At 41.2% G+C, this 14477-nt stretch overlaps 1 protein-coding gene across 1 annotated transcript; it reads left to right on the forward strand.

Annotated features, from left to right (window-relative positions):
- Nucleotides 1–5990: 5990 nt before the first annotated feature.
- LOC103465931 (cyclin-dependent kinase inhibitor 1C-like) lies at nucleotides 5991–7762 on the forward strand. Its single transcript, XM_008411162.2, has 3 exons — nucleotides 5991–6789; nucleotides 6904–6994; nucleotides 7471–7762. Exons 1-2 carry the CDS (start codon nucleotides 6225–6227, stop codon nucleotides 6990–6992), a joined length of 654 nt encoding a protein of 217 aa, XP_008409384.1. The 5' UTR covers nucleotides 5991–6224; the 3' UTR covers nucleotides 6993–6994; nucleotides 7471–7762.
- The last annotated feature ends 6715 nt before the right edge of the window (nucleotides 7763–14477 follow it).

Below are 14477 nucleotides of genomic sequence, written 5' to 3' on the forward strand. Positions count from 1 at the left end.
AAGTAAAAGTTTGACTTTCAGTCAGGACAACAAATATGCTATTTGGCAAAGAACAAAAAAATTCATGAAAATTCCTGGCATATCTTTTCAGATTTTTGTCTTTACAAAACGAAAGCGCAACTAAAATATCAATAAAATACATTGGTGATTGTGGTAGTAAACTGACAAAATGTATTCAGTCGAGGTGAATGATTAGTTTTTAAAAAGTGTTTTAAATTTGGTCACTTTCTGACCTTTTTATTTGATGTTTTTACTTCTTCCCTGCTTTGATAAGCTTATAAGTTTGTTAAGAGAACAAAAGTTAAAGATTAAAAAGAAAAGCATTTATGCGGTTGGTTGCCAAATCTCCTTTCAGGCAAAGAAGAACACTGGGTAGACATTTTCTAGTAAACCACTGTAGATTAAATATTTTTATTCACAAAACCTCAGTTGCTAAAGGTAAATGAATGACTAAATAGTTTGAGGATTTTCTCATACAGTTTGCCTTCAAAAACAACAGTAATCTTCCTATTGAGATTGACATTTATTGTTTCTCTGGCAAAATAAATTTAAACCAGAGATATACAACATAGAACTTTGTTCCATTATAGTACTGCATTTATAATTAAGACAGACCTTCAAATCAAACGGAGTAAAAGGTATTCAAAGTAACAGAGAGCGTAATGCCTTTTATAAAAGACTTCCATCGCCTGAGCTTTGAATCTCTGCAGCTCCTCCAGAGTTATAGTGGGCCTCATGGCTGCTTTTCTGGCCAACAGACCTACAGTACATGTGTCAAACTCAAGGTCCAGGGGTCACATCTGGCTCGCTGTAGCTTCTTATGTGGCCCCTTCGACTCCAAATTACATCAATAAGTCCTTCTAGTTTTTCCACAAATCTGCAAAATTCACACAAAATCAACAAATCTCCTAATTTTTTTTCTGATTTTACTGCAAATTTTCTCAAAATTGGTCAAAAACATTGAGTTTAAGTGACTGCTGTCTTAGCCTTACTGGATGTCAAGTTAGTCCGTTATTGACTAGAACTTGACATCCATGAGTAATAAAAAGTAACATTTGACATCACACATTAGCACAAATATTGTAAAAAATAAAACAAATCCTTACAAACATTTCTAAATTGGCATCACAAAATATGTAATTTTGAATAAAAAAAAACCACTAAAGCAATCACAAAACCCCCGAAGAAAAGCTATTTATTAATATTTTAACAATTTAATGGATTTTATCAGTGTATTCTGGCACAGCCGGCCCTTTAAGAGCATTCAGATTTTTGATATGGCCCAAAATGAAATGCCGTTCCACTTTCAGATATGAACAATGCTCTCAGGCCAGGCCTCCATAGCACAAACTGAAGGATTGTGTGGACTCTGAAAAGGAATTACAGTGTAACAACATTCAAGAGCTAACACTTGACCATGTTTCTGGAGTTTTATGCAGCCTACTGAAATTAATAATGCTGAGATTGCCTAAATAAGGGTTGTTTGTGTACACGATTTGGAGGAATGCAATGATTTGGCTACTGGTTTTTCTGGGTATGTCACATGCCTACTTTAAACCCATAAGCATCATGCAGAACGTGCAGGGTGTTTTAAGTTGGTTTCACAATAGGCTGCAGGCTTTTTGTGAGCAATTTTCCATTTGTTTACCTCCTGCAACACTCAGCAGTCCTGCCTGCAGAGCGTCTGAAACATCAAAGGGCCCAGTTTGTTCAGGTGAATGGTCTATGTCTAGGGCGGCGATGGCAAACATCACCCAAGAAATGACCTGCTACGTGTTCACAAGCCTGAAACGGCAGCACCCAAGCCAGGCGAAAGAGGACAGCTCACGTGAAACGCAAAGAAGACTACAAATCCCAAAATAAGCAATGACCTGATTTATAGGTGTAGACTTTATAAAACTACAGAGCTTTACACCAAGATTACAATGCCTTTAAACAATTGGGAAAACCAAGATGATGTTGCCATGTAAATGACTGAAAACAAAGACACGAATCATGGACTGGCACAACGCTGGTTCATCTTTGGGAAGAGTTCACAGATGCATGGAGGTGCCACACTTCAAACATCACATGCAAGTATCACTCAGAAAGGAAGAAGCCATGACTTTAAAACCAACACAAAAAGCCTTGAAAGATGCACTCRGGGACAAAGACCTTCAATTTTGAAGACATGTCATGTGTTCTGATCAAACTAAAATTGGAAGTGTTTTGCCTTACGCACCACTCCTACTAACTCTACCCTCCAAATTGTGTGCACATTATCTTTTGTTTTCCTTTAGCAAATCTAAAACACTGGTTTTAGGCCTCACATTAATTCATCAGACACACAGGGTTCACATGAACACAACCCAACCTGTTGCTGGTCACTGCCCACCTCATCCATCAGCATTCTGCCTGAAACTTGCTCTGGCTCCAGGCTGTTTTCAGCCAGAACCCAGACCTCTGGTTGTTTCCACTTATTTCAAAAGAGCCAGTTAAGCAACCTTAAGTTCATGCATGTGTGTGCTTTCAAGATGAAAGAATCACAGCCGGCCTAAAGAAGTCAGTGATCACAGCAGAACTCCAGACCGACCGCACCTGCTGCTTTGGTGAAAACACCAAAATCATCCCCCASCCCCCACTCTCTTTGAGACATAATGAGTGCAGACTTTCTCCTTGCATTTTTACGGCTGATGGTATCTCTTTTAGACAGCCTTGCCTGGGGAACCTAGGTGTTATCCTCCCACCTCATTAAGCCAATCAGTAACCAACTTAAAACCAAAGAAGCTGTGAGAAACAAAGATTAGCTTAAGTTATCCAAGATCCCCTTGCTAAGACATAGCTTATGCTGCCTACTTTGTTGATAAAAACCTAAAGATGAAGTTACCACATTGGATGGGTGATACACTGGTCTCAGTAGGCAAAGATGTAGCTGTTGTTGTTTGAAATAATTGCCATCAGGTGGAGCACTTGAGCCACAATGTGACGGTTCAGGATGTTTGRATTTACGTTTAGATTTTTGACTTGGCCGTTCTATTCTAACATTTGATTTGCTTTAAAGAAAAGCATCCTTGCAGCATGATGCAGCCACTGCCATGTTTTACTGTGTGGGTGCTTTCAGTGTGTTGCCTTTGGTTTCCATTAAACACAACAATTTGCATGCAAGCCAAAAAGTTCAATATTGCCAAGCCAAGCAAATTATTTGTAAGTACTTTTAAACCAGCAAAACTGACCAAAGCAATACTGTTGTATTCTGACCAGAGAATTACCCTTCATTTGTTTGGTGTGTATCCTAGGTCATACAGCTTCTTTCAACAATGGATACATTCTTGCCACACTTTTGTAAGCACCAACATTTGGTGCTTACAAAGAGCAGTGGTYTCAAACGGTATTCATCAAGAGCCAGAGTCCTGCAACTTTGATATGTGTCACACTTGAATTAAATGGAGAAACTGTCTCGCTAGCAGAGAAAGGTGTATTGATGCAGAGACGCATCTAAAAGTTGCAGGACATCGGACCCTGAMGACTGGAGTTTGACACCACTGGGTCAGACTAATAGTTGTGCCGTTTCCATTTTAAGATGATGGCTTGAACAGTGCTCTGTGAGATGTTTCTTTTGGTGTGGGATACATACAAATGCACATTTACCTTTTAAGAATTATATTTGTAAAAAAAAGAAAATGCTAAATACATGCATAATGTTCCTTCTACTTCACAATTATATATTACTTTGTACTGATCTGTCAACTAAAAGTAGAAGAAAACACATTGAGATTTATGGTGGCAACATCAAAAAACATCACGAGGTACTAAGATTTTTGCAAGGCACTACGTTTTACAATAAATTATTTACAGGGGCTCATTAGTTCTCTTAACCACGACAATTGGAGTGTTGTGGCATTGAGAAAATGTCTCAAACTGCATCACCTGCCCTCAGTCATAARCCATCACATGATGACGACTCAGCTGAGCTRTTGTTGAGCAGTGAGCGCTGTGTCCTCACAAGGAGATTCCTCTCTACGGTGCTYGTCTCCGTGCATGTGACTCTGATGGCACTCACATGGAAGCCATAACGCGTTCTGACAAGCTGGAAGTCTTGTCATATGACGTCACCATGTGATGCGAGCGACCCACTGTTGTGTTTCTCAACAAAACAGAAAATAAAGCACGACTCCTGCCATTTATCTTCTCACTCATACCTGCAGTAAAAGTCTTAAAATCASATTTATAAACTGGTTAATCCACTTTATTTAAAAATGAAGGCCTGTCCGCATGTTTAAGGTCACACCATAACATCTCATTGGGATTTAACTTTGAACGTACCAACTAGTCTCTGGATCAGGCCACTAAAAAAWTTTTACCCTTTAGTCATTTTGAGGCGGACTAAGTTCAGTTCATTAAGTTTACGATCATTGTCCTGAGCTATAGCATATATTTTTCTCCATGATTATCTGTAAGAGACAATAATTCAACTATCTCAAGTTGTTCAGATCCTAAAGCAGACTTAATCGTCATGTCATCGTGTTAGACTGTTGATATGATATTCTTTTGTTGGAATGTAAGACTTGTCTTTGTGTTGCTTTATTGGCTTTTGCCACAAACGTTTCTCCTGGGCCACATTCTTTCATATTCTCTTTCTTAGTATTGCATTATAAAACTGAAGGCAAGTGAGGTCTGCAGTTCTTTAGATGCTTACTTTGGTTCTGTTGTGACCTCTGGGATGCACACTTAGTTTTGGTAAGATGGCCACTCTCTCTCCATATTTGGATGACTCTTTACAATGTGGTTGACTTGATTGCCAAAACCCCCCAAAATGACTTTGTAATCCTTTCCAGACTTTTAGATGTCAGTGACTTACCTTTTCTAGAATTATTTTTAGATCAGGGGCTGTCTCTATGGTACCGGACAAGGTCTATTCAAGTTATTTGTTGGTTTTGTRAGAATGGCAATAATCAGGCTTAGGTGACATAGAACTCAACTTCTCAAAAGATTTGTTCAATCATAATTAAATAATGATTATTCTACTTTTTGCATATGATTGGTAACTCGTTTCAGCTAATAAATTAAATTATTGCTTGACAATGGCCTTTTGTGTTAAATCTCATACTGTCTTTGAAAAGGTATGATGTTCTGGAACGTATAGGTGTGACAAAAAAGAAGGAAGAAATATACACGAGAAAAAGTGTCTACAAATCCTTATTCAGAGTTGCTTTATTTGCTCAATCTGCAGTACCACTTGCTTACCACTAAGGGTCGCTGTGCATCCGTCATTCCTTGCAAAGGCGTTGTCCGTTTTCTCTGCTCGGACCTGAGGAGAGACTGCTATGTGAAGGCAGAGTTAACACAAGCTGTTTTTGTTAAAATAAGACAAAAAACAAAACAATAATAATAATAATAATAATACAGCATCTTCACATATGCGTAAAACAGCAGCTGTAGAGATTTTAGACTTTCAACCTTTTATTGATATGATTAGAATCTTCACTCCCCCGATATTGCATTGTTTGACCTGGTGTATTAGAGCTGCGGCAAAGGTTGCATCTATGTGCAACATCTCTGCAGACTGGACAGGGAAACATGATCCAAAGCCCTCATTGTTTGCTGAAGGACTGAAAGATAAGGGGCCCTTGTGTGTGGACGCTGGCATGGGTTATAACCTGCAGGTGTGTTTGAGACTGTCCAGAAGCAAACAATTCATAAGATAGTTGTAACCTACAGTTGTATCTAAGATCTTCGGGTCGATTGAGATTAAATTATTAAACAGGAATTGTATTGGCCATTTTTTTGAACTCTTGAAATGTCAAAAATTCGGACACACGAGTCACTGATGCGTGAAAAGAAATGGAGATTTAAGTCCTTTACGCAGCTCCATTCATAGAACAACCAGGGAAGCTCCGCTTAGTTTTAACACCTTGCGTGCAGCAGARAAATCATAACGCTGAGCTCCACTCGGCACTCAGCCGAAAGGGTAGAAGAGTAAAAGGGGGGCGGGAGAGTCGGCGGGAGGGCATCATGGTGAGGGTTGTGTGCGTATTTGGGGAGGGTTGGAGTTTCAGTCAGCCAATGAAGGAACTCCTGGATCTACGCGACACGTTGAGAGGTTATAAATTGTGAGGCGTACGGTATCGAGGTACATTTAAACTGAGCTGCGAGGGGGCAGGGAGACACGCACTTACAGCGCAACGAAACAACAACTAAACCAACACCTGGGTCTCTGTCGTGAGGAATTATTCCTCTTTTCTGAGATGTCTCACGTCCAGTTATCGAGCAGCGCGCTGGAGAGGCTGGTGGCCCGCAGGACCTTCCCTCTCCAGAGGCGCACCGGCGTGTGCCGCAGTCTTTTCGGGCCGGTGGATCACGACGAGCTGAGTCGGGATGTGAAAGCCAAGCTGCGGGAGATTTCCGAGCGGGACCAGCAGAGATGGAACTTTAATTTCGAGGACAACACCCCGCTGGAAGGGGACTACGAGTGGGAAGAGATGCCCGCGGAGAGGACGGCGGCGTTTTATCGGGAATCGATGCAGAGCGGCAGGACGCGCGTCCCGGAGACGCCCGYAAAGCAGACGCCCTCCTCGGAATCCGTTATGTCGGAGAGCTCCGACGGGGATGTAATGGAGCGCTTAGCGGTACCGGAGAGCGACCGCAGCGTCGTCGGCGGCGACGGGGAAAGCAGCTCCCCGACCCCGGTGGAGGTGAACCAGGAGAACCGGCCGGTCACAGGGATCTCCTCAGGGTCTCGCAGACAGGCTCCCTGTGTTCGGCGCAAGAGGTCGGCGACTGCTGCTGATGACAACAACACGCACATCACAGGTAGTTACAGGGGCTTATTAATCTACTAGAAAAACAAAACAGAGAAGCCGCTTTAATTTCAGATAAATCTATTTACTGTGACTTATGTACTATATTATAATCTCTTTCATGCAGACTTCTTCGTGAAACGAAAAAAGGCTGCCGACAGACTTCCCAAGTCTCCCATCTCGGTGAAACAAACTCCGCGAAAGAGGATCCGTTGAACGTAAGAAGAACATTCATTTAATTCTCCACATTATTAATAGCAATTACGCCTTTTTTCCCCTTCTTCTTCTTCTTCTTCTTCTTCTTCTTCGTCTACAAATTGTAACAGTGTAGCACATAGCTAGTCATTTGTAATAAATACTGTAATAATGCGGTTGCAAGTGATTGAGCCAGACAGCGTTATCTCGGCTGGCTGAGTGGACGTGGGGGATGGGGAGGGAGAGAGCTGGTGGTGAAATCACAGGAGCAGCTATAGTGATAGTAGTAGCTGTAGTAACACCAGCGAGCTGGGAGGGGGGATGCGTACGTCACAATGTGGCGGGAAAACGCTGGGCTAAGAAGGGGTGACGCCTCGCTGCTGCTGTCGTCATTCTTCTTCTTTCCGTGGAAAGCTGACTCGCCGCTTTTCTTGTGAAACAAATGCTTTTTATTTCGTCGAAAAACTGAACCATATCTTTTTTTTTATTTCATCCTTAGGTGGCGTTTCTTCTTCTTCTTCTTTTACACTTTTTTTTTTTGTTGTTGCACTACTTCCCTACGTGTTTTTGAGGATTCCTACGGACCGAGAGCCGCTTTTAAGGCCGCCGGAGGAGGGGAGGAAGAGAAACGGGGACAAAGAAGGGGGGAGTCCCGCTATTCTGCCGACTCGAACCTCCGTGAATCCCCGGCGGAGCGAAGCCTCGACACCGCCCGCAGCTCCTCTCAGGACTGAACGGTTTGGGAACGCAAAGGGGCGGGTGGGTGGAAGAAGGAAAAAAAAAAAAAAAAACTAAAACGAGAAGAAAGAAAAGGAAAATAAAAGGGAGCAAATTTCGCTTGGATGACTTCTATCCAGTACAAATGTAGCATTCATTGTTGCTTTTGCATACAGCCACTCGACAGTGTTAAATGTTTTAACATCTGTGCAATCCTAGAGAAAAAAAAATCTTTTACACTGGCCAAAAGTGTACAGCTTTATAGAAAGTAGAGTTTGTTTAATTCTAGTCCTTGTGTTTTTTTCCCTGTAAATGTATATATGTTAAGTTTATTCTAACTTATAAGTTATTTATGTTTCTCTTTATTTGTCAAATGCCTTGCTGATTTTAGTCTGTTGCCAATTTTCTATTTTATTTTATTATTTGCTGTTTTTAAAGACATTGTGGTGTTTTGCAATCTTGTAGCTTCCCAATAGTTAAGCCTTAAAAAAACCCTAAATTTTTTTGTGTCTGAGCCGTTGTATGGTGTGTGTTTTATTTTTTCATACAAGTGCCCTAAGTAATTTTTTTTTGAAAGAAAAAAAAGAAGAAAAGAAAAAAGAGAAATAAAACATCTTCAAATTAAACCTTTAAGAGCATTTGTGTTTTGTGCCTGGTTGGCTCTGGATCAATTCAGGCTTCCCTGTAGACAAAGCATGTGGTAGTTTGTTGGGAGAAAAACGCATATGTATTTATGTTCTGCTTCGTGTTTCAATATGAAAACTACAGTCTAATTAAATTGAGTAAATTCTATAAATTAATAATGTATTTTCTGAACATGTTGGCGTTTTATACCAATCTAAACCAGTGTGTGGTAATGTATTGTCTTTGTCATGAAGTACTTCAATGATTTGAGACAATTAGCCTTGAAAAACTTCCTAATGTAACTATATTTTCTGAATGCCTGTTCAGAAAATATAGTACTAACAATGTATTAGTACAATTTTTTAAAATAAATTATGAAGGTAAGTGCTCATTTTTCGTTTTTTTAAGTCTCTGCAGGGGTTTTTACATGTCCTAAACATGTCACCATTTACTGCTCATCTACTTAAAAAAATTACTTTAATCATTTTTCTATGTTCTTGGGTATTTTAATTAATTTTGCCACTAAATAGCTATTAAATGCTAAATTCATATGCCTGTTAATTAGTAGCTATTTTCTGAGGACTTTGTATACATCAACCATACTTATAGGGTTATAGCCAGAAAACTGTAATGAAACAGCAGACTCTGAAACCCGGTCACTCTAAAATAACACTCTGGATATTCTTGCATATTTTATGTATTTCATTCATAAAACCACATTTCCTCAGTGACTTCAAATCTTTGGTTGCCAAAACCAGAACAGGACAAACCCCTGCAGGTACAAATTGACGACACTGTCTGGGTGTGGAAAAAGTCCACACGATCCAAACCGCCAGACAGTTTGTGAAGGAGTGAAACGACCAGCATCTCAACCTGAAACGTGCGTGGAAAGTGCGACCGCTCCATGTTTTATTGGCTCCTTCGGCTCGCCGTCACCATTACTGATATAGATATCAAATGCCTCCATAGTGACGCAGYCACTTTCTGTCTGCGTGGATCCGCTTCACACGAACCCAAAGACCCTTTGCGGGGGGAAACCCGCATTCAGACGCAGCAACCCCTAATGGCAGCTGCGGGATATAGGCTCAGATTTAAAGGCCCTTTCGCCCCTTGTAAAGAAGCAGCAGCTGCCTTTGGATCCCCGCTTTGTCCGCCGCAAAGACCCACCCACCGCCCCCATCCCCAAACACACACTCACACACCCATCCAACCCGCACTCGACAAGGCCCTCCAAAGGACCCACTCACACACACACGCACTCTGTTTACCCCGCCGTGGATACACCGGGCGTGGAGGCCACCTGCCAGAAAGTGCAAAAAGAAAACTACTAGTCTTTGTAATGGTGCTCGTCTATTGAAACAAACCATTCAACAGGTCATACTTGCAAGTTTACCCTTAATTGAAAGAAGCCAAATGTGGGGCCCTTGCATGCATGCATCCATCCATGGCTGCATCCATGCATGGCCGCCTGTCAATGCCCACAAAGCGAATATGGGGCTATATTTCATAATTTTGCTCMAGTCCACCCCCACTCCCCACCCGGCCCTCCCATGACTGTATGACACRAATGTTTGGATGGAAACGGAGACTTTTTGATGGTGACTTTGTCAGCCGTAAGCTGTGACGGGGAGCTTGTTCTGATTTCCAACACAAAGCGCTCTCTGGCTCCATTCTTTCCTTTTTGTTGCCATATGGCAAATCCATGTAGACATAGCCAAGACCCATTCAGTCCAGCCACAGAATGTCCTGCGTCAGAGAACAAAGGACACTTTGTCTRGCTCCTCCATTGATACCAAAGTGCAAAGAAAAAATATTATAATTAATCTATGGCTATATCCAGCTAATTAACGCCCATATGCCTGTGGGGGAGCCCAGGSCGCATTCAGCTCAGTTTTAGATCCCCAATAGTTTACATGTTAAAGACAACAGCTGTTTATGTGTTACTTTAATGAAGTCTCCGCTGTGTCGAAGACTGGACACATTCAGDCGGATTCAGTTCCCCGCACAGTCCCACCCGGCTCCTCCCTTCATGCCCCCTCCATGGTGCTAAACAGGTCATCTTCCCCTATTTGTCCCTGCAGCTGTGTAACTATATAAAATTTGTCCCAGTAAATAGGACCTTTAAGTCGCTCTCGTTTGCTGAGAAGGGTTCGAGTTTGAGCCATTCTGGGAARGTTCACAGGTTAAGGCCTGAAAAACAACTCGCTAAGCTCTTCTTTAAGCTGAACAGAAATAAATTTGTAGAGCCCGGGCCCGTCTTTCAGACGACCGGTCGAGACCGTCGTTTGTTTTCRGACTGCTTCACACGCACGGAGCCTCGYGGTTCTAAATTAGCTCCACAAAGGCCCGTCGGACCATTATAACTTCATTCAGCKAGCGCATGATGAGAGTATGATGGACATAAAGGAAAGAGATGACAGCAAACATGCAGAGCTCATTAAACATGTCTTCGACAATGGGTCATCATTGTACAAGCAGCTGCTGACGGGGAGAATCAGTCTCATGGGCCCCGCAGGGCCCCCTGTGTGACCTTTGGCTTACATCACAGTGTCATCAGCAAAATTATGATCTTTTTACGCACTTATTTAAATGATTTCTCCTTCTCTCCTGTAAGAATATACGTTAAGTGGAAAAGGTTTTTCAGGAAGAGCAGGAACAGCTTAATTAGGCATTTRTATTTGCACAATCATACACAGGAAGGGTTACTTTTTGATTATTTGAGCTTGGAATAAATATGATGCTGTGACAATAGAGCAGGACAGAAGAGAGTTTTGAGCTTTTGTTTTTAAATTTTGAGATCAAACACCTATTTGACATATTTGTAAAAAAAAAAGTCAAACTTTCCTTCAGATCAATGCATTTTTTTCCCGACATAAAAAAAAAAAAAAGCTGACATAAACATGCTAAAACGCATTTTGTTTGAACACAGGTGAAAGTCCTGACCGTACACGCAAAATCAAGTGGAGCAGACCAACGGCTTCAAATATTAAAAGCCACGCTGCAACGCTGCACGGGACATTTGAGCGTTCGGGTTTTGTGTAAATGTAGCGACTTAAAAAAAAAAAAAAAAGATTTCAGGGATGCGTTTTCCACTCGAAACACGTAATTACCGGGGCGGTCTGCAGAAGACTGCAATTAAATGTAGAGAGGAGGAAAATCGGCCAGAGGAGGGGTAAGGGGCTAGGGTGTGTGTGTGTGTGTGTGTGTGTGTGTGTGTGTGTGTGTGCGTGTGTGTGTGTGAGAATTAGCATTTTCCATGACCATCTGGCATCGGCGCAGGCGACTGGGAACAAAGGAGAGCTGGATGGAGAGGAGAGGCGAGGCGAGTGTGCCATCGCATTGACCTGCAAATGAGGCTTTGTCACCGAGTTAAAGCTCCCTGACCCCCCTCCTTACCCCTTCCAGCTCTTAAAAAAATAACCAAAAAAATAAATAAATCCACATTTAATTTTGAGTACTTGAGTGGCGCACGGGAACCTGAATAACACACACCTGGCTGTGCTTTGGGGCTTCAGGCCGAAACAGGTGGAGAAAGAGGGACTTGTAAAGTTCAAGCGACGCGCTGCAGGTTATTCAGGGCTAAATATGCTTTAAAGTTTAGACGTAGAACTGAGTTCAATGATTAAACAGGTGTGCAGCTGTAAAAGAGTAAAAATCAGAAATTAGTYGAGTTAAATGAGTTTCTATGGAGAAAACCAGGGATTTGTTGTGTTGCACGCTGCAGGGGAACCTGAAAAAGAAAAAAGTCTGCTTAACATCTGCAAGGCTTGTTTGATGCTTGTTCATGCAGATACTTATTTATTAAAACTACAAAGTAAGGACTAAACAGTGCAATTAATTCAGACTATTGGATGACATTCCAAAATAATCCCAAAAATAATCCTTATTTAATCCTGCTGGAAGTTTACATCCTCCTACGTGAGTGTGTGTGAGCATTGTGCATGTGCGCGTGTGTGTGTATTTTGGTGGTGGTGGGGGTTCGTCAGCTTGTTGGACACCTGTCTCCTTGTGAATGCGAATGAATAGAGTTTGCAAAGGAGCGAGAGACGACATATTTGCATGCTCATCAAAAATAATGACTCAAACAAATCATGAAATTGAGGAATTATGTACGGAACCACAGGCTTACCTCTCTTATAAACATTTGGTTACAATAACAAGTTTAGTGCATGAAAACAGACAAACAGCAGCCATTAGACAGTTCACTAAATGAACAGAGAAAAGAAAAACAAAGTCATTAACATCCACCGGCAACATTTAGCTCAAAATCCCAGAGTATTTTTAATTCATTTCAGAGGGAAATGATCTCGTAYCACATCACCTTGGTGTACGGCGCGAATTAACGCAAATTAGTCCAAACAGAGCAATCAACCGTGTGTGCAAAGTTTAATGTTTTCCCACAATGAGGGGAATTACTGCAGAGAATCTGCAGGTCAAGTTACTTCTAGTTTGACCACCAGATGCAGACGCGAGGCCAGTGTTTTCTCTTTTCTTTCCTCTCTCTCTCTCTCTCTCTTTGGCTTTTTTTCCTCTCTTTACATCCACTCAGTATTCATGCYTGTGGATAACAAAGAGCACGGCTCAATCCACGCAGGAGGCGGTGTGACAGGGAACTCGTGGCAGCTTTTCAAATATCTTCTTTCTGCATCTCCAACCCCTCCCTGTTTCGCCCCCCTCCCGCACCCCGCATCTCGACTTTGGTCTCGGTTGGAGTAGGAAGGAGGTAAAGAAAGGAAGGAGGGGGGTGAATCAAGCCGCCGCTTCGATCTCTAAATCGCTTTGCGCTCCCCACGCATCAAGGGGATCAGATTTAATGTTGCACGGGGAGAAAGAAAGAAAAAAAAAACAGATCGTTTAGAGATGTTTTATAAAGTTTGGTCGAGGTGATGAAGCGAGTGGCAACACTGTGGGGTTTAGAGACAGGCCTACTTTAATAAAACAAAACTTTTACTAGTGAAATTGGTGCAAGAATTTGAATGTATTTATTTTGGATCAATTTTATTAAATACATAGTAGCAGAAATGATTTGCATTCCCAATCTCTTTATAAAAGTACTAAGATCATTATGATGAATCAAACCATTTCATAAACAACAGGGTATTTAAATGTTCAAAACTACAGKATCATCTTCCKTAATACACATTCAAAACCTACAGGCTCAGATYACTCAACAACAAAACCACCTCATTAATAAMGTGCMGTTTTACCCTATTTTACAAAGCACTAGAATCATATCAGACAAGCATCTTCACTGTTTCTTTCATCCATTTCCTCATGCCCCAAAGTTAGAAATAAACAAAAACTGCATCTAAAGCGTATAACTATCTTGAAGCAGTARTAAACCTTTTGACTTAACCTTTCTTTGAACATTTCACATCACTGCCCGTTCTTTATGTCTCACTCAGGGTTAAGAACAACTAGCTCTTCTAGCTAGCTAGAAATCATTAGCWTTGTTGCTGAATGGCTAAAAGCTAGACACAAACGTTTTAAATCTTCTCCCAAGTTGGTATGCAAACGTTTCCCCTGACAACCACAGATAAGATGCACTTAAAACGGYATGACTAAGAAGCTCAATTTGCTAGCAGGTTTGACTTTTTAGCATTAGCGGTGTTGCTAAACTTAAGCTGGATAAACAATTACATTTCTCAAAATCTTTCATAATCATCTTAAAACATTTCTTTATTCTTCGTTTAGTTAAAATAGCACAAATTTAGAGAAATAAGCCTAAACACAATTTGGTGTGAGCCACACACSACCAAAGAGGACAGCTAATGGCTGACCAAACCAATATTAGTTGCCATTGTTGAATTTAGAAATTAATAACWTAAATAACTTTAATGCCTAATGCTTCATAGGCAAGATAATTCTTTTTTATAATACATATAAAAATCAACCTATCAGTAGCCTGCAGCRTTTACCTGCCAGAGTTATGAAATGAATCCAGGATCAATATCTCGGGATGAGAAACTCTCAGTGTCTTGTTACGAGATACATAATTTATTAAGATGAGAAAGTTTCTCATTATAACGAGATACTAAAATAAGTTCCTGTGACAGACTGCCACTTCTTAAAAATGCTCCTCTGACTTTCCGTCTTTTTACTCTCCTAGTTCTTAGATGATGATCAGAAATCCCATGGCKTTTTGCCGTTTTAYTTTTACAACCC

This window comes from Poecilia reticulata, linkage group LG6, assembly GCF_000633615.1.
Source record: "Poecilia reticulata strain Guanapo linkage group LG6, Guppy_female_1.0+MT, whole genome shotgun sequence".
In the NCBI taxonomy this organism is placed as follows: domain Eukaryota; kingdom Metazoa; phylum Chordata; class Actinopteri; order Cyprinodontiformes; family Poeciliidae; genus Poecilia; species Poecilia reticulata.